This window comes from Lontra canadensis, unplaced genomic scaffold, assembly GCF_010015895.1.
Source record: "Lontra canadensis isolate GAN:19392208 unplaced genomic scaffold, GSC_riverotter_1.0 scaffold8, whole genome shotgun sequence".
Classification (NCBI taxonomy): Eukaryota; Metazoa; Chordata; class Mammalia; order Carnivora; family Mustelidae; genus Lontra; species Lontra canadensis.
The window spans coordinates 17283346-17307666 of NW_022631002.1; the positions used below are offsets into that span (position 1 = coordinate 17283346).

The 24321-nt window shown below is 47.2% G+C and overlaps 1 protein-coding gene across 3 annotated transcripts in view; it reads right to left on the reverse strand.

Annotated features, from left to right (window-relative positions):
- PRMT7 (protein arginine methyltransferase 7) overlaps positions 1-24321 on the reverse strand; it is a 48381-nt gene that overhangs the window by 9782 nt on the left and 14278 nt on the right. For all 3 annotated transcript variants that reach the window (XM_032854112.1, XM_032854109.1, XM_032854111.1), the window contains exons 4-10: positions 23263-23412; positions 17611-17719; positions 10785-10897; positions 7374-7615; positions 6971-7151; positions 1283-1410; positions 712-847 (exon numbers count right to left, since the gene is read on the reverse strand). In XM_032854112.1, the coding sequence (XP_032710003.1) occupies positions 712-847; positions 1283-1410; positions 6971-7151; positions 7374-7615; positions 10785-10897; positions 17611-17719; positions 23263-23412 (1059 nt within the window). The remainder of the gene's footprint in view (positions 1-711; positions 848-1282; positions 1411-6970; positions 7152-7373; positions 7616-10784; positions 10898-17610; positions 17720-23262; positions 23413-24321) is intronic.

A 24321-nucleotide genomic window follows, 5' to 3' on the forward strand; every position in this document is an offset into this window, starting at 1 on the left:
TTTATTTGGCAGAGAGCGATCACAAGTAGGCCGAGGCAGGCAGAGAGAGAGGAAGGGAAGCAGGCTCCCCGCTGAGCAGAGAGCCTGATGCGGACTCCATCCCAGGACCCTGAGATCACGACCTGAGCCAAAGGCAGAGGCTTTAACCCACTGAGCCACCCAGGTGCCCTTATTTTTATTTTTTATTATTATTATTTTCTGAAGATTTTATTTATTTATTTGACAGAGAGAGAGCAAAAGAGGGAACACAAGCAGGGGGAGAGGGAGAAACAGGCTTCCCATAGAACAGGGAGCCCAACGTGGGGCTTGATCCCAGGACCCCAAGATCATGACCTGAACCAAAGGCAGACGCTTAATAACTGAGCCACCCAGGTGCCCCTAGAAAATTTTAGAAAGGAGGCAGATGAAAGGAAGGAGGGGGTTGCTGAATCCACTGGGATCACCCACAGCAACTGCTAGTGACCACAAAGGCAACATGTTTAGAGGGACAAGCAGAGACGGGGTAAGGGTCCCAGGCAGAGGCTCTCACAGGAGAGCAGAGAACAAGCCTGGTAACACGCTCCCTGGCTCACTACCTGAGGGCCCACCCAGAAGCCACCCAAGACCAGGAAGCACAGAAATCAAAACCAACCAACTATAAGTAAACAATGAGCCGGGCCCATGGGACCAACTCCCTCTTGCCTCTAACCACCCAAGGGGCTGCACACTGACCGCTCTCAGGGCCTGGATGTATCGTTCAGTTCTGTCCTGATCATTGATCTCTCCAAACCGAGGCCGGGTCCAGAGCAGATGAGCTTGGCAGTCGCACACGGGGCGTGGTGGGGAGACTCTCCCGTTTTTTTCGGGACTAGGCCAGGAAATGAACAGACAGACACACATGATGAGCATGACATGCTAGGCACTGGCAGGCATGAAGGCATGGCTCAGGGATCTGCCCAGTAAAGGTGGTGGGCACAGCCCCAACCTCTAGAGGGCATGAGTCTAGGAACAGGCTTGCAAAGGGGCATTAGCGGTTAGAGGACCCTCCAATTCAAGTCTTCTCATCTAGGTCTCTTCCAAATGGGGCCCTGCAACCCGGGCAGCCTCTTCTAAGTACGTGACAATGGGCACTAACAGAGCCAGTCACAAAACTTTCACTCTTATTTCTTACTCTCACTCTGTTCAGACACAAACTTGCCCACTCATGCCTCTACAGGGTTTCTAAGGTGAACTTTCAGAAGTGCACAGAGTCGCTGGCCCAGAGCACACCCCCCCCGCCCCGCCCACAAGACACAGGGCATACCTGGTCTTCTGAAGGCTGTACCATACACAGTAGTCGTCGTGGTGGGCTAGCAGGAAGAGGCTTGAGCCTTGGACAACAGGCTCTTCTTGTGGCAGGAAGTACACACACTGCATCCAGTGGTCCCGCCACTGAAACAGGGAATGGAGAATCAACCGTCCCCAAGCTGCAGAAAGGGCAATGTTTCTAATCCAGGAGTCAAAATCCAAGCCCAAACCCGCCTGCAGGGAGACCATGCTGTGGACTACGATGCCTACTCTTGCCAAAGAGATAGAGAGGAAAATTCTCAGTGAGTGGCTCATGGCCAGAAAGCTTGCTAGACTGCTGCTGGCTTTAGAAGGAAGCAAGGGGGGTTCAGGACAGGGGACTCCAGCCTTCACCCCATGTGTGTGCCTGTGTACATATGCATGCCTCCACCTCGTGTGTGTGTGTGTGTGTGTGTGTGTGTGTGTGTGTGTAGGCAATGAAGAAGGGAAGCAGAGAGGGAAGATGGGGAAGAGAGAAACATATCAAATGTGAACAACTGGGAAATTTATGTAAAGGGCGTATCAGTATTTATTTTCATTTATTCTGTCGATTTAGAATTTTTCCACATAAAAAGTTGGGAAAATAGTACAGAAAGGTCTTGTTCTGTTTATTCTTTTGAATTAAAATTTTTAGGGGAGCCTGGGTGGCTCACTGGGTAAGACTCCAACTCGCAATCTCAGGGTCATGAGTTCAAGCCCTGTGTTGAGCTCCACACCTAGTACAGTGCATTTATTTAAAAAATAAATAAATAAATAAAAATAAAATAATATGAAATAGTTTTTAAAGACCTGGAATACTCTAAATTTAGTATTACCCTAAATTACTTTAAATTCTAAACAGTTTACGATGATCCAGATTCAACTTTTAATAAGCTGCGTTCATCCTTTTTGACACTACAAACCCTGTATACAGAATTCTTTGACAAGAAAAACCAAAGGAGACTGGAGGAGATTATGCTGAGTGCAGTTAAGTCAAGCAGAGAAGTCAACTGTCATGTGGTTTCACTTACTTGTGAAGCATAAGGAGTAACACAGAGGACATTGGGTGAAGGAAAGGGGAAGGGAGCTGGGGGAAATCGGAGGGGGAGACAAACCATGAGAGACTGTGGACGCTGAGAAACAAACTGAGGATTCTGGGGGTGGAGTTGGTTGGGAGGGCCTGGTGGTAGGTATTAAGGAGGACATGTAGTGCATGGAGCACTGGGCGTGGTGCATAAACAATCAATCTTGGAACACTGAAAAAGAAAAGTTTAAAAAAAAAGGTAAAGAAAAACTAAACTAAAGGAAAAAAGCTATATTCACATGAACGCTCTTATTACAGATCCAGACTAGCAAAAACTGGCACCGACCCAAAGGTGCAGCGGCTCAGAAATGGATCTACAAGTCCTTATACAGAATAGGAGAAGGCACTGAAGATGGTAACTGCAGACTCCGTGTAGCATGAAAACAGAAACTAGCGCCACAATCTCATGCATGTGGAAAGAGATCAAAAGGGAGCTCTCTGCAGTGACAGGACCCTGAGTGATTTTGGTCTCCTTTTTATTTTACACAAGGAGGGTTATTACTCTCATAATCTTTAAGCCCCTTTTATTTTTTTTAGACCCTCTTTTTAAAAAACAAAGAACCATCCTAAAAAGTGGATGCCTGGCTCAATTCTGATGAGACGAGTGTGTGTTCGTTCTCTGTTACCAGCCGAAATTAAGAAAAACTTGGTCCCTGGGAGACTCCCAAAGCACTGTGGGCAGACGCAAAGAGAGCTGACACCAGCCCTACTTTTCAGGAACTTGCATTCTGCCTATCCAGATCTGAATTTAACCAAAAGGCAGGTGAATGACATTTCTAGGTGTCTAAAATGTCTATTTGAACATAACAGTTAAAAAATGACAATGTAGGGCGCCTGGGTGGCTCAGTGGGTTAAGCTGCTGCCTTCGGCTCAGGTCATGATCTCAGGGTCCTGGGATCGAGTCCCGCATCGGGCTCTCTGCTCAGCAGGGAGCCTGCTTCCTCCTCTCTCTCTGCCTGCCTCTCTGTCTACTTGTGATCTCTCTCTGTCAAATAAATAAATAAAATCTTTAAAAAAAAAAAAAAAAAATGACAATGTAACTAGACAAGATATAGAGTAAGTAAATGCTAACAAGGAAAAAAAATTGATTCTCTAAAACCTGTTCTTTTTCTTACTATGCAAACTGACCCAAAGACAAGAGAAGCCTTCCCCAACCCCTCCTGGATTATGGTTCCCTGAGTTCCGTGACCATCCCGTCCTCACACGCCAGCCTTCCCAGGTCCTAACGCTAAATTGAGGGCTGCTGACTGAACCCACTGGCCCTTGGCATAGAATATATTTCAGAGCAAGAGCAGCTCAGTGAAGTTATGAGAGAGATCCACTGCGGCTCTTCAAATTTTTAACAGTCCATTAAATCACTTCTGGTAAAGCAAGGACGCAAACCCCAGTCAGGAGACAAGCACCAACCACTGTGGCCTAGACCCAAGGCCCTGCTCCAAAGGCTGGGTCGTGCCTCGGTCTCAGTTTGGGCACTCTGTGGTCGCCCAGCATGTCTCGTATGAGGACTGAAGGAATAAGAAGATACACAGTAGTGATGAGGGAGAAGGCCAGCTGGAGACAAAACATAAGCTCAGCCCGCAGCTGCCAGGAGTCTCCCTACTGTCCTAGCGCTAACACTTTGCTAGAGAGAACACCACTTTGCTAAAATGGGAAACCTTAACATGGCGACCACAGAGCCTCTGGTATCTCGTAGGTAGGTTCTTTTTAGCATATTAAAGTTCTTTTGAACCGTCCTTTTTCCTTAACTTCCCCCAACTCCCAAGTATTTCATCACCGCTCCTCAAGACCCTGAGGCAGCAGCTCTTTTTCCCACCGATCTTGTCACCTTGCTTTAATAAAACTACCTTTTTGCACCAAAGACGTCTCAAGAATTATTTCTCGGTCAGGGGTTCTGGACCTCACCCCACTGAATCTCACCCTGTATTCCTAAACCACGCGGGCAGCACTGTGAAGATATGCAAATGGAAGTATTAGCATTTAACATTCTTATGTTAATTTTACATCCTTCACATTCCTGGAGAGGAAGCCAGCAGCCCAGTGTCTATCTCAATTCTGTGGGTGAGTTCTGACCAGCCCCCTCCCGCCTCCAAACTCACGCTCAGCCTACAGACCAGGCTGTGCACAGAGAAGTTCATATGCACTGCTTGGAGGCATGCCCACCCAGGGCCAGGCAGCTGAAGGGTAGACTGGAGATGGGGGACCTCACAGGCCCAGGGGTGGGGGGGGGTCATCTGCAATCCTGCAGCAGTCGTGACCCTTTGGCCTAAGCACTAGCTCTGGGAGCAGGGGAGCAGCACAGGCCGTCCCCGGGTGTCACCCTATGTACACCCAGGACTAACAGGCCAGCAATCGAGATAAACCCAGTGCCCAGCAAACGGTAACAACAGAACACAGACAGAACGGTGCGCAGAGCCTACGAGGTAGAGAAGGGATGGTTTTCATGGAAATGCTGGTGAAGTTGTAGGGTCTGGAGCCAACGGCCAAGCAAGAATTCTTGAGCCGTCTTTGGTGCAAAATGGTGTTTTTATGAAAGCATGCCGAAAGAAGCCGTGGGCAGAAAGAGCGGCACCAGGATGGTGCGGGGTGGCTGATTATATACCTGGGAGTTGGGGGAGGTAAGGAAAAGGGAAGTTTCAAAAGGATTTTCATATCCTAAGAGGACCCTCCAAGATACTGGAGACCTCGGCATTGTCAAGTTAAGGTTGTTGTTCCTCTAGTAAAGCATTAAGACAGCTGGGAGTCTCCTGCTGGAATTTGGGTTATTGATAAGAATGCTTTATTGATAAGAATGCTTTTTTCTGGGCACCTGGGTGGCTCAGTGGGTTAGTAAGCCTCTGCCTTCGGCTCAGGTCATGATCTCAGGGTCCTGGGATCGAGTCCCGCATCGGGCTCTCTGCTTGGCAGGGAGCCTGCTTTCTCCTCTCTCTCTCTCTGTCTGCCTCTCTGCCTACTTGTGATCTCTGTCTGTCAAATAAATAAATAAAATATTAAAAAAAAAAAAGAAAGAATGCTTTTTTCTTATAAATCACTAAGACATTTTGTAAACTGAGGGAGACTCAGGTCCGCGATCTCTATTAGTTAATCATTTATTTTTCCTTCCGTTGGCTTTAGGACAGCAGGAATGCCTGTCCTTCCGCCTTCTGCCCCCTCAAGGAAGGTTTGGCTTCTCAGCACTGAAGTGGCTTTCCCACTTTCCCCCCAACTTTGAGTGTGTGTATAGAGGGTAGACAATACATGCACGTCAGAGAAAATTCAAAATATATAAAACGGTCATGGAGTGAAAAGTTGTTTCCTTTCCACCCCTAACCTCCAGCCCCCTTCCCAGAAGCGACTACTTTTACCAACTTCTAAAATTCTTCCAAATATACTCTCGCACACACCCAACACACACGTAAAGTCATAAACATATATATTCTCATCTTAAATAACACGAATGCTGGCACGCCACACACTGTTCTGCACCTCTTATTTGTGTTTATTTAATGACTGTCCTGGAGACTGTTCTCCAGCAGTGCTCAGGGACCTGCCTCACCCTCTAAATAGATATAGGACAACAGACTTAGCCAGTCCCCTACTGCGGGCTTCTAGGGTGTTCTGGTCCTTTTTCATTAAGTCAGGGCTGTAGTGAGTATCCTGGCACACACATCATTATACGCCTATGCAACTTTACCCAGAGCCTAAATGTCTAGAAGTGGTGTCCCTTCCCACAGGGACAGACAGGGTCTCCCCACACTCCACAGAAGCTCAGACATTCATGGGCCTGCCTTTCCCCACAGCACCTACCCAGAGTGCGTCACCAACCTTTCTGAACTTTAACACTAACAGGTAGAAAATAAAGGTCTAACTGCAGTTTACATCTGCACTGCTCGTACAAGTGAGGCTTAAAAGCTTTTCATTTCATGTTAAAACCATGCACTTCCTTTTCTGTAGTTTACATCCTCTGCCCACTTTCTATTAAGCTACACAAGATTTTGAGGGCACAGAAAACGAGGCTGCAGACAGACCACAGTCCTCCATTCCAAGCTGAGCTGAGGCCCTGGGGTTCCATGGGGGCTGGGGGTGGGGGCTCTGAGCCAGCACCCCACTGCGGCCCCGTGTCTGCTGCTGCCACCCATGAACTCAGCAGACTCAGAGGTCTGTTTTCTAGCTTACCATGGGTTCCCTTGCCTTTTTGCTGCTGTTGTTGTTTTAACTCTTCTCTGACTGGTACCTGGGTGGCTCAGTCAAGGGGCCAACTCTTGGCTTCGGCTCAGGCCATGATCTCAGGGCCATGGTGGGGGCGGGTGTGTGTGCGTGTGTGTGTGTGTCTGTCTGTCTCTCTCCCTCTCTCCACACTCAGCGGGGAGCCTGCTTCTCCCCCTCCCTCTGCCTGCCGCTCACCTGCTCGTGCCCTCGTGTGCACGCGTGCGCACACACACTCTCGCGCTCTCTCTCTCGTTCTGTCATATAAATAAATAAAATCTTAAAAAAAAAATCCTGACACAGTCCTCCTGTCTCTAAATTCCTGTGAATCTAAGGTTCAACATGCTACTTTCCCACAACCAAAAGCAGACAAGTTTCCTCATTTACATGAAAACGTGCTCAACTCCTGCCTCTTCTTACCTGGAGCTCCTCTGGGTCTGAGTGTGCCCAGAAGGGGGCCATGGTGCACTTGATCGTCCCCTCAGGGTCCATTTCAATGTCCCACCAGGAGAGAACCACCTGAGCTCGGCCCGATGCCAGAGGTTCAAACTGTCGGCTGTGGCAGGCCGCTGAGCTACCGACTTGCTTGCTAAAGTCCACACTGTGGAAGAATATGCAGGAACTTAAGCATATTTAAAGCTCACATCCTCCATTTTTAAGCTTTTACGGTGACATCGCCAGCAATGAGACTTGTTTGCAACGGACTCCTGCCTTCAGAAGGTGACCTCAGCTAGATTTCCTTCTCATTCATGAAGAACTTCTAAAGCCCCCAATTCCACCAAATTATCTCAAAGCACCACTGGCTGGGCCGGCTCCTTGGTACCTGAACATGGGCATCACATCACTGAGGGCAGTGAAGTCAGTGAGCGACACCTGGTTCAGCTGAATGTCATAGACAGACGGGGCACCGGGGCACCTCTCCAGTTCCAAGGGGGGAACGATGACCTGCTCTCCGTGGCCAGTCTGAACGCGGACAGGAAAGAGCTTATTCCACGACCACATCCTCCTGGACTCCACCAGCTGCGCATAGACAGTCGCCCTGTGAGGCACGGCTTCACAGTTTTCCTAAGTGTATGTTACAAAAACAAAAGAAGAGAACAATAAACCGGTAGATGTATTATAAAACAAACCCACAGCAATTCTCACTGATCAAGAGGCTTGTTCCTTAATATCAGGTCGGCTGAGTAGCATCCAATGCCTTCCCACTCACTATGAGGATGGTGAACTGTTCTTAGACTAATGTCCTTGGGGAAGCAAAAAAAAAAGAACCAGATTTCGAAAAGAATACACATTATGCCTAAAATGATTTATGTCAGGTTAAGTTCCCAACTACATGACACTCTCAAATACTTCAAAAATAATCCTTAATTGTCATCATGCTCATTAACTCCCAAACCAACTCTGCACAGAGTCCAAGTCTGCTAAGCAGTGATGCTGGCACTGGGCTCCGAGTTCTCTTCAGCGCAGCTCTCACCCAGACCCAGAACCTTTTTACCGCACAGCACAATGGGTAAGTGTCCACCCTCGGATGACCTGACCTCCTGGCCTCACCAGGCACCGCCAACCACTCCCCTTGTTTGGTTTTGGCTGCAGTCACTCATCTGGTTTCCCTCCTACCTCTATGCTTCACCTGATAGCCTCTATGCACCAGGCGGCAGGCACCCAGCCATGAAGAGGACACTCACAGCGGCCACTGCAGGGAAATGACAGGCACGGGGTTTCCCTGCCTCCATACTAGAGTCCTCTTCGGTCAGATGACCCTTTGCTGTGGGGCTGTTCCGTGCATCATATGGTGTTCACGAACATCCCTGGCATCTAGCCACAAGATGCCAACAACATCCCCCTCTCAATTGTGACACCAGAAACGTCTCCATGCGTGGCTCTGGATGAGAAACACTGTTCTCCCCCTCTGGCTGCCTCACAAGGCTGTGCTTCCCCTACCCATCCTTCAAAGAGAGAGAACTCCCCACAGACCTGGTCTGGCCCATCTCTCTCGCTCCACACACTCTCCTGTGAGGGATGTCAGCCAGCCCGTTTTCGTTTACCAAATACCGCACAGCCAAAAGCCTCTTGGTCCTCTCTTATTTGTCTGACCCTCAGGTAACTCAAACTCTGCCTAAACCAAACAAATCACGTTCACCTCTTCCCCTCCTGCCCAAGCCCGGTCCTCGTCCCATCTTCCCATTCAATAAGGAGCACCACCATCCAATCCAATCTCCCAAGCCCCAAACCCTGGCAGCATCCTCAATGCCTCCACATCTAAGTAATTACCAAGTCCTTGACCACCTCCCTCCTCCCCAAGGCTACCTGTCCAGGCCCATTTCTCTGGTTTCAGCCGAGGCCCACCTCAGCCCCAGAGCCTGAATGACTCCAACCACCTTCTAACCAGTCTTCCCACCCCTGATCTAGCATCCCAAATGCTCTCCATGTGCCCGCCTGCCTGCCTGAACCTGTTATCAACCCCTGCTTACAATCCTCCTGTGGCACCACACTGCACAGTGGCCCATCTCAGTCTAGTCTGCCCAGCCCTCCATCCTCAGCTCTAAGCCCACCTCCCACACTACCCATAACGCCAACAACTCCCACCACACCAGCTCACCTTCCCATCTTTGCGCATGCTGACCTCCCCCACTGAGAATGCCCCCGTATGACCCACCAACACTTGATTACTCTTCAAGACTGACTCTGCTGGAGCTTTATTTTCCTTGATGCTCCCCATCTTCCCCTACCACAGAGGGCAGGATCTCACCCCACTGACCACCATTGGAGCGTACCCTCCAACTGTACTGTGACAGCCTGCTCACCAACCTGCCTGCCTGGGAGCACACCTTCATATCCCTGGCTAGCAAAATGAAGGCACCCAATAAATTTACCTCCTAGATCCATCACTGGGTCACTCACCACCGCATGGACTGTCAGACATACAGCATCCTGGCTGCATGACCTCCAACAGGGCAGGAAAAGGGACAGGCAATGGAAGCCTTTGTGAAAAGCTATAACTCTTTCCAGCTCAGACACAGGGTGGGCAGATGAGGACAGTGATTAGAACAGACAAGGGACACCTGGCTACGCAGACCAGCTGAGAAAGGAAACTGCAGACAGCTGCCTGCACACCTTCTTAATTATTAGATGAATTCGAGAAAGGCCAATTGGGCAACACTAGTGTAATTTTAAATATCCTTGTGTTCTCTGTTCTAGGGATTCATCTAGTTCATGGCTTTAATGTGGAGAAATAGAAATAATTACTACCAAAGTTACGAGAAAAACATCTTCCATCTTGGAGAAAAGGAGACATCTCACAGTGTGATCACCATCACACACTCACTGGGTAAATAATGTGGCCTGTGGCCCCAACTGCCCTGGAAGGAGCCACATTCTTCACTCTGGCCACACCAAGAACCCCCACACAGGGCCCCAGACTGAGGCAGCTGCAGGCTCGCCCAGATGGTGCCCACAATACAGGTGGCAGCAAAAGTGGCAAACACTCACACCTTCCCAGCTGGCCTTTGCCTCTGGAGACATTTATGTCCATAAAAAAGGAAGACAAATGTCTCCGATAACACTGTCAGCATGCCTCTCCCTTCTCCAAAAAACTGCCAAAGACTATCACTATCTAAATTCTTCTGCCTGGAATGGTGAGAGGGCTTGGCATTCAAGGCCTTCCACCCTCTCTCTGACTTTCCACCATCAGCTCACAAGCCTGCCTGAGGGGTCTTCCCACTGACACAGAGAACAGGTCTGCTACCTGGGATACCTCTCCCTCTCCTCAGGGCCTTTCCATGTTTCACCCTCTCTCTATATACCCGTATCTCCTCATCCTGGCCCTCATCTACCAGTCTTAGAACAAATGTTACTGGTGCTTCTGTCGGCCTTTCCATCTGGCCCATCCAGTCTGCACCATCCCTGACCAGTGTGGGTCTTAGAAACAGGAAGAATGTCTTGTTTTTCTCCCAGGATGCTAGAATGCTTTATACACAGGTGACAGTTAAAGAACCTTGACTGAATTGAAGTTGAAGACGGTTTCTTGCCTTTCAGCTCTAGCCTACAAAGACTTGGTAAGAGACCCAAAAGTCCTAATTAAGGAGAAGCAGAGTCTCCTAGGAATCAAGGGTATCCTAGGGGGTACAGTGAAGTACAGAGGGCTCAGGCTGTGCAGAGCATGGGGCATCAAGGAGACCTGTGTGAGCCAGCTGAGAGCACAGCAATGTAGCCGAGGGACGCCCCAGGTCCCTACCTGCACAAGATGTCTGTGCGCATGCTCATAGGAGGGCAGTGCTCCTTCTCCGATCAATTCTGTGTCAAATAGCTCTGTGATCAGGATATTGGCACGGCATGGCATGTCACCATCTGAGAAACACAAGGAATCAGAGCTGGAAGCAAATGATCAACGAGAAAAAATACTGACGCAAATACATGAAAGATAAAAGGTGAACAGATCATTACACTGAAAGTACATCCATACATTCAAGTTATCTAGAAGTGTCATGAAACTTTCTAATGGCTCACCAAAAAACCCAATTTGATAGACATACACACATCAAAATACTACCACTGGTAAACACACATCAAAATACTACCAATTGGTAAATCTTGGTTAAGAGAATGCAGTGTTTGTTATACCACTCTTTTAATTTTTCTGTATGTTTAATATTGCATGGGACTCCCAGAAGTAGTAAGAAAACTATAAACACCCAAAAAGAAAACCAGGCAAAAATACAAATAGACAATTCATCACAGAAAAACTAATCAATCAAATATGTGGAAAACGTTTCATTATTATTAGCAACTGGAGAGATACAAATTAACAATTAAACTATTAATATATTAGCAAAAATGATTCAAAAGCAAAACTGAACATTGGTCCTTCAAATATTTCTAGGCTTCACGGAGGGAGAGGAAACCAAAGCTAGAGAGGCTGCGTAATTCCAGTGATACTTCAAGATCCAGGATTCCCCGGTTCCTTACACCAAAGCCCCCTAAATTAAGTTTCTTGCTACCAAACGATGAGCCCCCAAGTAATAGTTGTTTAGGATAGTAGGAGTAGGGGAGATCTTTTGGCTGACTCTATTTCCTGAACCTCTGTAATGTAATGTAATGTTACTTCTACAATTTTAATTTTAAATTTTTTTTTATGATTTTATTTATTTATTTGACACGGAGACAGAGATCACAAGTAGGCAGAGAGGCAGGCAGAGAGGCAGGCAGAGAGGCAGGCAGAGAGAGAGAGGAAGGGAAGCAGGCTCCCTGCTGAGCAGAGAGCAGGATGTGCGGGGCTCCATCCCAGGACCCTGAGACCATGACCTGAGCCGAAGGCAGAGGATTAACCACTGAGCCACCCAGGCGCCCCTACAATTTTAATTTTTAATGAGCCAAGAGACAAAATTAACTTTGAAAGGGGCTATTCATCACAGAGAATTAGCTGTGAACACTCCTAAGGCTGCACGAATTGCAACCTGACAAATCCCACTCATCTTCCCTACAGAGAAGATGAGTTTCAAGGACAACTTAAGGAAAGAGAAGCATTAAGGAGGCTCAAAGGAGGGTGCGGTACAGAGAGCCTGAACCTATAGTCATGGAGACCCGAGCCGGGATCCCACCTTCTGGCCCGGAACCCTCAGTGCTGTCAGTCACCTCATCTGTACAACAAGGGTAATGAGACCTGCTCCAAGTGGTGGTGGTTAGGACAGCAAAGGTAAGAGCTGACTGTTGGGTCCCCCCAAAATTGGGTACCCCAATAATGGGTCCGTGATTAAAGGAGCGAGACTGATACAAAGCAAAGGTCAAGCAAAGCTTTATTTCGCGCCAAGCATCAGGAATCAGACCGACAAACAGACCGGTCGGGGCCGCCCCTCCAGAGAGGACGACCCCTCCCTGCTTTCCAGACTAACTTTTATAGAGCAAAGGCCATGTGGTTGGGCCTGGCCACACACAGGTGGCCAATGAGACTGTAACACACACAGGAAACTCCACAGTGATGCTAGGTGACCAACTGAATTACAATTTACCCTAGTAGACATTTGAACCAGCCTATCACACCTTGGTGAGGATTGGCGCCAAAAGGCTCCCAAAGGGCGGGGGCCCATACTCCTTGGTAGCTAGGAGACAGCATGCGCCCCCACTGATTGAATACCTCCGCCTGGCCTGACCCACCCTTGTACTTGGACTTTGTTACCTGGGACTGGTTTCCCTGACTTGCTTTTAAATAAGTTCCCCTGGGGGGGCAGAGTCAATTTAAGTTTTACAACAAAATAGCAGTTCAACCGGGGTGGGGCCGCTCTGGCTGAATGGGCCCTTACAGAGCCCACTTTCTACAAAGCAGCCCTGTGCTCCCTGTCATGAAAGGAAGCTGACAAGAAGAAACATGTCTCCTGGCACAGAGACCACCCTCCCAACGGCCACTGCCCACCCTCTCTGCTATCATGCCAAACTCAAACATAAATACACTGTCCCAAACTGCACCCCACACCTATATGTCTGCTTCTCCCTCTCATGCCTCTCCTCAGTGGACAGCACCACCAGTCACACGGTCCTGAAACCTGGCCATCATTCACCAGCTCCAGGAGAGCAGCAGCCCTGTCTGCCCTGCTGGGCATTTTACCCCATCCAATGCCTAGAACTACGCCCCGCACCCAGAACAGGCAGCAAACCTTAGCTGAATCCGTGATTCCTCCCTGTCACCCTACGTCCAATCAGTCATCAAGCCCTGCCAGTTCTACCTCCTGAATAATTTTTAAGCCAATTAAGTAACTTAAAATGATGTATTGTCCAATTTGCTTCAAATAAACAATGCTTTACGGTCCACTGAATCTTCACAAACACTCTTGAAGAGCCTGGTAGCTAGCATGCTGAGTGCTAATGCAGGAGCTACGGGGGGAGCCTGAGGAGGGCAGGGAGCCCCAGGAGGATGGGGAGCCCGAGAAGGGTGGGTACCCCCACTGCCTTCTAGGTCTCTGCCACATGACCAGATGGCACAAATGCTTAAGCCTCTGCCTTTGGCTCAGGTCATGATCTCAGGGTCCTGGGATCGAGCCCCTCGGCAGGGAGTCTGCTCCCCGCCCGCCCTCCCACTCCCCCGCCTACTTGTGATCTCTGTCAAACAAATAAATAAAAACTTAAAAAAAAAAAAAAAGAGGAAACAGTTTGTTCCGCAAGAAGAGAAACAAAGTGACCCCTAGCACTGCTCTGGCTTTCTGCCAGTAGGTGCTCTCCAGACTGCTATGGGAAACAGGAAGTCTGGCAGAATGTGGCGTCTTGCTGAGGTAAGGAGACAGCAAGTGGAGTTAAGGGCGCAGGTGGCTGGGACTCACAGGGGAGGGAACCAGAGAGGATGTTACATAGAAAAGGGGCTTCAGGGGGCGCCTGGGCGTTAAATGTCTGCCTTCGGCTCAGGTCATGATCCCAGGGCCCTGGGATCGAGCCCTGCATCAGGCTCTCTGCTCTATGAGGAGCCTGCTTCTCCCTCTTCCACTCCCTCGCTTGTGTTCCCTCTCTCGCTGTTTCTGTCAAATGCATAAATAAAATCTAAAAAAAGAAAAAAAAAAAAAAGAAAGAAAGAAAAGGAGCTTCAGGAATCTGACCAGGGCTCCCCTGAAGCCTCTTGCTGAATATACTCACACACACAGAAGACAAGACTGTAGAAAGCCAGGCAAACGATGACCATACCATCTAGGTAGAAACTGAACAATTTCCAGAGCTCACAGAGGGCTGGGAACCATTCTAGTTCCTATCAGCCAGCAACCCAGAGAGACTCTATGAAAGCCATGTTGGTACTAGTGAGACCAACATCGTCTTGGAACAGTGGTTTTCAATGGAGGGTGATTTTGCCCCCACCCCCATGCCATTTGGCAATGTCTGGAGACCTTTTTGGTTGGCTCAAATGACCGGGGCCTGGCTTGGGGGGAGGGGGGTGTGGTGAAGGGTACTCGGTGCTACTGGCTTCTACTGGTGAGAAGCCAGGGATAAACATCCTGTAGTAAGCAGACAGCTCCTCCCAGCAAGGAATTATCAGGCCCAAAATGTCAAGAATGTCACCGTTGAGAAACCCTGACAGGGGCACATGGCTCACAGTATGCAGAGCCTGCGACTTTTTTTTTTTTTTTTAAAGATTTTATTCATTTGACAGAGATCACAAGCAGGCAGAGAGGCAGGTGGAGAGAGAGGAGGAAGCAGGCTCCCCGCTGCGCAGAGAGCCCAATGCAGGGCTTGATCCCAGGACCCTGGGATCATGACCTGAGCCGAAGGCAGAGGCTTTAACCCACTGAGCCACCCAGGTGCCCCCAAAATTCTTTTTTTTTAAAGATTTTATTTATTTATTTGACAGAGATGACAAGTAGGCAGAGAGGCAGGCAGAGAGAGGCAGAAGCAGGCTCCCCGCTGAGCAGAGAGCCCGATGTGGGGCTCGATCCCAGGACCTGGGGATCATGACCTGAGCTGAAGGCAGAGGCTTAACCCACTGAGCCACCCAGGCATCCAGAGCCTGCGACTCTTGATCCTGGGGTTGTCAGTTCGAGCCCCATGTTGGCTGTAAAGAATAAAATAAAAATCTTTAAGAATAAAATATTTTTAAAAAAGAAAAGAAACCCTGACCTTTTTTTTTTTTTTTGGAGAGTGAGGACTGGGGGTAGTGGGAAAGAGGGAGAGCGAGAGCATCTGTAGCGGGCTCCACACCCAGCATAGAGCCTGACTCGGGGTACCTCAACTTAAAGCTATTCTAACTCCACTTTAACAAAGCTTAGAAACAAGCCCTGAAAGGGACACCTGGGTGGCTCAGTCCGTTAACCCGCCTGATTTCGGCTCAGGTCATGAGATCAAGCCCCATGTCAGGATCCATGCTGGGTATGAAGCCTGCTTGTGATTTTCTTTCTCTTCCTCTGCTCCATCTCCCTCTCACTCGTAAAACAAATTAAAACAAACAAACAAAAAAACCACAAGCCCTGAAATGATCAAACTTATCTGTCCCTACCCCAACTGCAAGGCAGACAAAGCTTTTAAAGGAAGACAATAAACTGATACTCGGCAATGCAAAACTGCCAACATACACAGCATCCGAATACAAATCACTAGACATGTGAAAAAGAAAACTGTCATCCAGAACCAGGATAAGAATTAGTCATAAGAACAAACCCAGAAAAGACAGAAGAGTGGAAGCAAAAGATAAAAAATATTGAAAGGGCGCCTGGGTGGCTCAGTGGGTTAAAGCCTCTGCCTTCGGCTCAGGTCATGATCTCAGGGTTCTGGGATCAAGCCCTGCATGGGGCTCTCTGCTCAGCAGGGAGCCTGCTTCCTCCTCTCTCTCTCTGCCTGCCTCTCTGCCTACTTGTGATCTCTCTCTCTGTCAAATAAATAAATAAAATCTTAAAAAAATATATATTGAAGCATCTAATACAGATAACGGTAACTATTTAAAATAACACACAGGGGCGCCTGGGTGGTTTAGTGGGTTAAGTGTCTGCCGTTGGCTCAGGTCATGATCCTGGGGTTCTGGGATAAAGCCCCACATTGGACTCCCTGCTCAGTGAGGAGACTGCTTCTCCCTATCCCTCTGCTGCTGCTCCCCTGCTGCTTGTGCTCTCTCACTCTCTCTCAAATTAATAAATAAAATCTTAAAAAAAACACAAAAACATGTAAGAATAATGGGAATTATAAAAAAGAATCAAAGGAAACATTCAGAGATGAGAAATACAGTATCAGAAATAAAAAGTTCACTAGATGTATGTACCTTGCAGAGTAGACACCACAAAAGAGAAGATCAGTAAATCTAAAGACCTAACCAGGAAACTACCCATGTATATCAGGTGAACGAAGGCGTCCACACGAGTGCTACTCAGCAACGAAAAGAATGAACTCTTGATCCACAGAATGTGATTGAAAGCCAAAGGCATCATGCTACAGAAAAGAAAGCAGGAACAAAAGAGTACACATGGATAATTTCACTTACTCAAAATTCTAGAAAAGGGAGCTCTAACCCGTATTGAAGAAAGCACATCAGTGGGCACCTAGGGTCAGTAAGCATCACAAGGACTCTCTATGTGCATGATAAAGACATTCTACTGTCCTGATTGCAAAAGAGATTACAAATGTGTTTACATGTATCCAAACTCATCACACTATATACTTAAGACAGATGCACTCACTTTATGAAAATTTGCCTCAATAACAAGGATTTAAAAAAGAGGATAACATGTATGTTTCAAAAATAAAGGGGCTGGGGTGCCTGGGTCGCTCAGTGGGTTGGGCCTCTGCCTTTAGCTCAGGTCATGATCTCAGGGTCCTGGGATCAAGCCCCGCATCGGGCTCTCTGCTCAGTGGGGAGCCTGCTTCCCTCTCTCTCTGCCTGCCTCTCTGCCTACTTATGATCTATCAAATAAATGAATAAAATCTTTAAAAAATAAAAATAAATAAATAAATGGGCTACTAATCCATTCTTTTGTGCATGTTTCAGGGTCTCTGTTAAAACCTTTTTTAATTAAATGGAACAGATATGTTGACCTTATATAGAGACTTCCTTCTCAGTTACTGTGTTTTAAAAAACTGCAGGGATATCCAGACCCTCACCCAAGAAGCTTCTTTTTCAAAGCTTTCCACCGTGCTCCCCAGGAATCAGTAGCACATGAAATTTGAGAAGTCTGATTCAAATGCCTAGCCTATAAAAATGACTCTGAGAGCCTGGGGAGACTGTGCTACCCAGGCACACCGCACACCTCAGACACTGAAGCAGGACTTCAGCACAAAGCAAACCTCTCTGCCATCTACTTAGTTTCACTAAGTAGAAACTACTTAGTTTTTGAGAAAACTCAAAATGCAGAGGGCTGAGTCACATAAGAATTCCAACTTGCTTAAAGCAAAAGGAAGTTTCATTTATATCACCACAGTTGCATGTGATGAGCTCTGGTTTACTCACTGCTGATTTAACTAGCAGAAAAGCAAAGTACTTACCTTCAGACCACATGGGAAGACCCCATTTCTCCTGTGATTACCTGAATACACTTATTCCAGGTAACCAGAATAAACCTTTTCTCTCCTTCGAGTAAAACTTTCAAAACAGTATGTATTAATCTTACCTGGCCCTATGGTCACCTCAGTGGAATGCTTGTTGATAATCTTAATTTTATCACTAAAGCCATTTTTCTCTACAATCTTCACAGCAGCATCAGCCATAGGCTTGAAAACCTAGAAATGAGAACCAAAACCCAAGGAGAAATGAGCAATAAATTGAGCAGTAACATCCTAACATCCAAGATCAGTAAGACATGCCATGATGCAGGTTCTAAGATTTGAAGAGGTCTCCCTCACAGTATTTCCTCTTGAATATATAATATGTACCTCTGTTATCATATGACAGAGGCAAAATATTCCTTTGCCCTGATTTAATCTAAATAAAAGAGACTTCATCTTTGGAACTTAAATACTTTATTCTCCAAATGTGTGTCATGAAATTGAATACAAAGGGAACACATTCGGCTGGGTTTAACTTGCACTAGTTAAACCTTACCGGCCAGGCACACGGCGGAGGCAGGGCTTCCTAAGGAGGTTGCACTACCTAGCAGAGACAGCAGGTGTCGTGCCGAGCTAGAGGGAAGGCAGACGGGAGACTTGGCCTCACAAAACCAGTACCTGGAGCCGGAGGCAGGACATGTGCTGTCCTCTCCAGGGAAAAGTGAGACTGTTAGGTCTTAGTCATTAAGTATGAAGAGGCACCAGTTCAAAACTGTACCAAAGCTCCAGTGGGGCAGAACACAGCCTATATTTTACAGTATTCGAGGCCCTCTGTAATATGAACCACCTTACTTCCCTGATCCTTATTCTCCTCCCACTCTACCCTACCCATGTCTGATACTCAAGCCACATTGATCTCATTGTGTACTATGTAAGGCAAGCCTGAGCCTTCTCGGCCCTACCCCCACCTGCCAAAGCAAACCTAACTTTCCAGAGCAGCACATATCTCCTCTTTTCCAGGAGTCTTCCTTAACCTTTCACATGTCCCTAAACATAAGCCCCTCTAACTCTTACTTTCTAGCTTGCCCAATTTCGACTGTAAAGATCCAACCACAATAGTGCATAAAACATACAGACATGTGGGGCACCTGGGTGGCTCAGTGAGTTAAAGCCTCTGCCTTCGGCTCGGGTCATGATCTCAGGGTCCTGGGATCGAGCCCCATATCGGGCTCTCTGTTCAGCAGGGAGCCTGCTTCCCCCCACCCCCCGCCTGCCTCTCTGCCTACTTGTGACCTCTGTCTGTAAACAAACAAATAAAATCTTAAAAAAAAAAAAATCATACAGATGTGCACGTGGCCACACCCACCAGAGGTAGAAATAGAAAATGATAAAGTAACTGGCCACAATGACAAGATTTCCATTTTTTCTAAGTCCTTTTCTATATTTTCTACCATGAACACATGATTCTTTCATTATAATCAAGCAGGAAATGCTATATCCTTCCATAAAGAATACATATGTGCTTAGCCAGGAAAAGAAATCTTCACAATCTGTTCCAAATTATTTCTAGGATCTGGCTTGATGTTTTTAGATGTAGTCTGAGGGCCTCATGCCCTCAGTTCTCACTCATCACTTTGCCTCCACCCCAAAGTACAAGTTCACCCCCTCACCCCTCCTGCCTCTTGATGTTATCATTCATCTCCTCCGCTGACCCTTCCGGCTCTGACATTCATAATCTCCTCCTAAGCCATCAAGAACTCAAGATCTCACCCAGAACAATTCTTTCTGGAATGGCCCCTAAAGTCTTCCCAACATCATCTGGCCCTTCATTCAGTTTGGGGGACCGACCTTCTTCCAAGCAGTGCACATGTCTGGTCTATGGGTAAGCAAATCTCTCAGGCCAGGTCAATGAGGTAAGTTAAATTGGATTTAACTTTATTCTGGCCAATGATACCCAAGGAGAGGTATTGCTAGAGATTCCAGGGAAAGCTCTTCTTACTCTTAAAAAAAAGAAGTGAGGAAAGCAGGACCAGGCTTCATTTTCAAAGACTTTGCCACAGAAATCACCGCAACTAATATACCTTCCCAAAATATGCCTCACTTTTCAAATGTATTAAAAGAGAAATTTATAGTCATTGCCTATGATTTCTTGTATTCCATCCACTCCTCAACTCTACTCCCCTGAAAATACCACCTAAAGGAGGTCACTTCTTAGCTACACTCAACAGCGTCTCTCAGTCATCATTCTGCTTAACTTCTATACCTGTGCTGTCTAATACAGGGACCACATGCATTTAAATATAAGTTGATTAAAACTGCATGAAATTTAAAAATTCAGTTCCCTAGTCATACAAGTCACACTGCAAGTGCTGAGCAGCCCTATGTGGCTAGGCACCACTATCCTGGTCAGCACAGCGACGGAAGATATTCGGCCTCTCGGAAAGTTCTTCCGGGCAATGGTGCTCTTTAACATCTGCACCTGCTGACCACTCCTTCTTTCCCATGATTCTCATGCACTCTGCCCCCTCTTGGCTTCCACCTCTGCACTCTAGGGTCTTTTCGTGTCTATCGGAACTTGACTTTACTGGTCACTCTTCTTCCCTCACAGGCAGGTTTGCTCTTTTCCTTCTACTCTCTTTCCCTGGACAACCACCAGCTTCACCTGTCACATCTTTAGCAAACGAGCTGCAAATCCACTTGTACCAGCCACTCTCTAAAGGGTCAGATGGGGAAGCCTCGGTGGCTCAGTCGTTAAGCATCTGCCTTAACCTCAAGTCATGATCCCAGGGTCCTAGGATCAAGCCCTACATCAGGCTGCCCGCTCAGCAGGAAGCCTGCTTCTCCCTCTCCCACTCCCCTGCCTGTTTTACCTCTCTCGCTGTGTCTCTTCCAATAAATAAATAAAATCTTTAAAGAAAAATAAAAGGGGGTCAAATGTCCAGCTCTAGGGACCAGCAGGTTCTCAGTCACTGTTCTGGACCTGTCTTTCCTGCTGGCATGCAGCTCAAGTTGAGCTGAAAACCACAGGGTAGGCCAGACAGAATGACCACAGGTTCAAAAGTGGTCACTAAAGTAAGAGCTGGGAAGCCACTGTAAGATGTCAAGAGCCAAACAGAAGAGATCTGAGAGTTACAAATCAGAGAAGCATGAGAGAAATTAAGAAATTCAGGTAACTGAGATGGGAATATATAAAAAACCCAAAAGCACAGTCCTCCCAATTCTGTCAAAAAAACATGTTCTCACCCTCTATCTTTAAATAGCAATTGACATATATACTGGCTCCTGACCTGGGACTTGCCTCTCTCCTACTTAGTATATCCAACATGAAATGCATTATCTTTCCCACAAAGCAAGTTATCTTCCTCTGAACTCTTCTTACCAATCAGTGGCATCACTGCACCCCCAGATACCGACGCTAGAAATCTCACACACTCTCCCATTATAGCTACCACTGAGGAGTGAGCACCATAAGCAGGAACCAAAAAATCAAGTCTCCAGGTCTAGCTCTCCTATTTATTAAGTGTGACATTAAGTCTTTAACCTCTCTGGGTCTTAGTTTCTTCATGTGTAAAGGGTAATAAAATCTAGTTAAGGGTAACTAAGGCAACCATCCTAAAACACAGATTTCATTTAATTCAAAAATTTTGATGATATTCAAAAAGGCCAGGAAGTGACTCTTACTGTTTTTACGAAGTCCTCAAACAAGCGCACAGAGTCATATACACACACCGCTCTCAGGACTTCCATTAAACCTGAAGCCCATGATTCGTACTTCAGGTTAAGAACTAACTCAGGATATGGGAGTTTAAAGTCTTTACTGCAGCACTCAGGTCCTCCACAGTCTGGCTGCAATCTACCTTTCTCGATTTCTACCATGACACTGTTTGCCATGACTCTAAATGACACAACATGGTATTCCCTCAGCCTAAGATGCCGCCTTTCTAGACCTTAAGCATGAGAGCCATACTGAAGGGATCATGGGTGGGGAGCTGGAAAGAGTCTCAGTAGAATACCCCAGGGTGCTACCTTCAGACTTTAAACGAAAATATGAAACACTTCTCGTTTTTCTTATTTTTCATTTTCTTTTTAAGATTTTATTTATTTAGGGATGCCTGGGTGGCTCAGATGGTTATTAAGCGTCTGCCTTAGGCTCAGGTCATGATCCCACGGTCCTGGGACTGGGCCCCGCATGGGGCTCCCTGTCTGCTTGGGAAGCCTGCTTCTCCCTCTCCTACTGCTTCCCCTGCTGTGCTCTTTCACTCTGTCAAATAAATAAATAAAATCTTAAAAAAAAAAAAAAGACTCTATTTGACAGAGAGAGAGTACAAGCAGGTGAAGCAGGAGAGGGAGAAGCAGGCTCTCCACTGAGCAAAGAACCAGGTGTGGGACTTGATCCCAGGACCCAGAGATCATGACCTCAGCCAAAGGCAGACAATTAACCAACTGAGCCACCCTGGTGCCCGTTCTCTCTTGTTTAAGTCACTGTTATTTTAGGACTTTGTTATTTGCAATTCATTCCATTATCACAGAAATTTCATAGAAAGAAATGTTTATTTATTTATTTATTTTTAAAGATTTTATTTATTTATTTGACAAAGAGAGAGATCACAAGTAGGCAGAGAGGCAGGCCGAGAGAGAGGAGGAAGCAGGCTCCCTGCCGAGCAAAGATTCCCAATGTGGGGCTCGATCCCAGGACCCTGAGATCATGACCTGAGCCCAAGCAGAGGCTTAACCCACTGAGCCACCCAGGCGCCCCAGAAGAAGTATTTAAATACATGTCACCCCCTACCAAAAGCTGGGAAGAAAATACACCAAAATTTTAACAATGGTTAACTGTGAGCTAACATGCTATTTTTACTCTACATTAACCATATTTCTTATAATGGAATGCATTACGGACATTATCAGAAAAACAATACGTGTTTAACCGTATATTAAACACCCAATTCTTTTTTTTTTTTTTTTTTTTTTGAAAATTTTATTTATTTGAGAGCGAGCAAGTGAGCAAGCACACACAAGCAGGGGGTGTAACAGCAGAGAGGGAGGGAGAAGCAGACTCCCTGCTGGCCAGGGAGCCCAATGCAGTGTTCGATCCCAGGACCCGGAGTTCATGACCCAAGCCAAAGGCACACACTTAACTGACTAAGCCATCCAGATGTCCCTAAACACCCAATTCTTTTTTTTTTTTAAAGATTTTATTTACTTATTTGACCGACAGAGATCACAAGTAGGCAGAGAGGCAGGCAGAGAGAGAGAGGAGGAAGCAGGCTCCCCGCTGAGCAGAGAGCCCGATGCGGGGCTCGATCCCAGGACCCTGGGATCATGACCTGAGCCGAAGGCAGAGTCTTTAACCCACTGAGCCACCCAGGTGCCCCTAAACACCCAATTCTTGACAAACATGGTCAGATAGCTGGCTCTGTGGGGACACTTAAGCTAGCAGGTCTCAACCTTGGGGCAAAGTCAAAACTCCCAATGCCCAGGCCCCATCCAGAATTAAATTAAAACTGGAGGGAAGGAGGCAGTTAAGCATCAGTATTTTTTGAAGCTATTCAGTGATTCAGACATGCAGCCAAGGCTGAGAATAGCTATTTCCAAGGAGAAAATGAGCCCCTGGAGAAAGGAATTATGTCTGATTCATCTCCATATCCTCAGAACCTGGCCCTGTGTTTGGCACAGAGTGAACATTCCATGAATGTGTGTGAACAAACGGACAAGCACAGTGCACGAGGGACTTCACACACAAGACACAGGACACACACCTGAAGAGCGTGACTCACCTCAATGGCATAGCAGAAGTCAGCCCCTGCCGTGACGGCCATCATTGACAAGAGTCCTGTGCCAGTGCCAATGTCAAGAACCAAGGCCTTCTGCCCTCTGTCCTTCACCCTGCTCACAGCAGCCCGGATACCTTGGTAATATTTTATATTCTAAGAGAAAGGGAGAAAACAGCTGTCACTTCATACCAGTTAGTATAAATAAATGGAAAGGTACTATGTGAAGTCTGGGACTCACGGCTGGCAGGAACAGTGGAAGTCATGATCCCACGGCTTTCTGGCCTCTCAAGGAACAGCACTAGCTAGCTGGGTCGGGCAGACCTTGCAAGACTCCAAGAGCATGGGCTCAGCTCTTGCCCTTTATTTGGCGACTGTCCCTCCTCTCCACCCCCACCTCTTCTCTATACTCTGCTTCGAGGGGCTGGGGCTCTGCCAATCACATTCTCCTTTTCCAGCTACTCTGTATGGACTATAGGGAAACTAGAGGGTGACCGGAAGGGGGAGAAAACTTATTCCTTCTCAAATGGCTGCTGCTTTCATCAGCATCCTCGGAGGAGTGGCATCTGGCTCCAGGGGCAGCTCCTCTCCGTCCTCTCATCACTAGCCGCCTCTGCCCCTCAGGCGGCAGCAACACTCCAGCAGGGGTTCCTCTCAGAGAGCTGAGCACCAGTTCCATAGGGGCTCGCCTTCACGTTTCTGGGCTGAAGAATCCCACTTTTCTCTGCATTTCCACCCCAGGCAATGGAGCTGCTTCCTGCAATTACTACCACTAGGGAACCTCCGTGCTCCCATTTGCTTCCCAGGGCTCCCACATCTGTGTTACCCCGTCCCTGTGCTGACAGAGTAACCTGGCTTTGGACTTCCTCACTGGACTCTAATTCACACAGGCTCCTGGCCTACAAAGTAACCCCCCCCGCCAAGGAAATCATCTCTTTTTGGTCAGGTATTTGGTAGCTTAAACAGATATATGTTCTACCTATCACAGTTTGGCTCAATAGGTAGCCTGACCCTTCTGTTGAAAATAACTAATAATGATGAGGAAAATACTTGCAAATCTTTTTT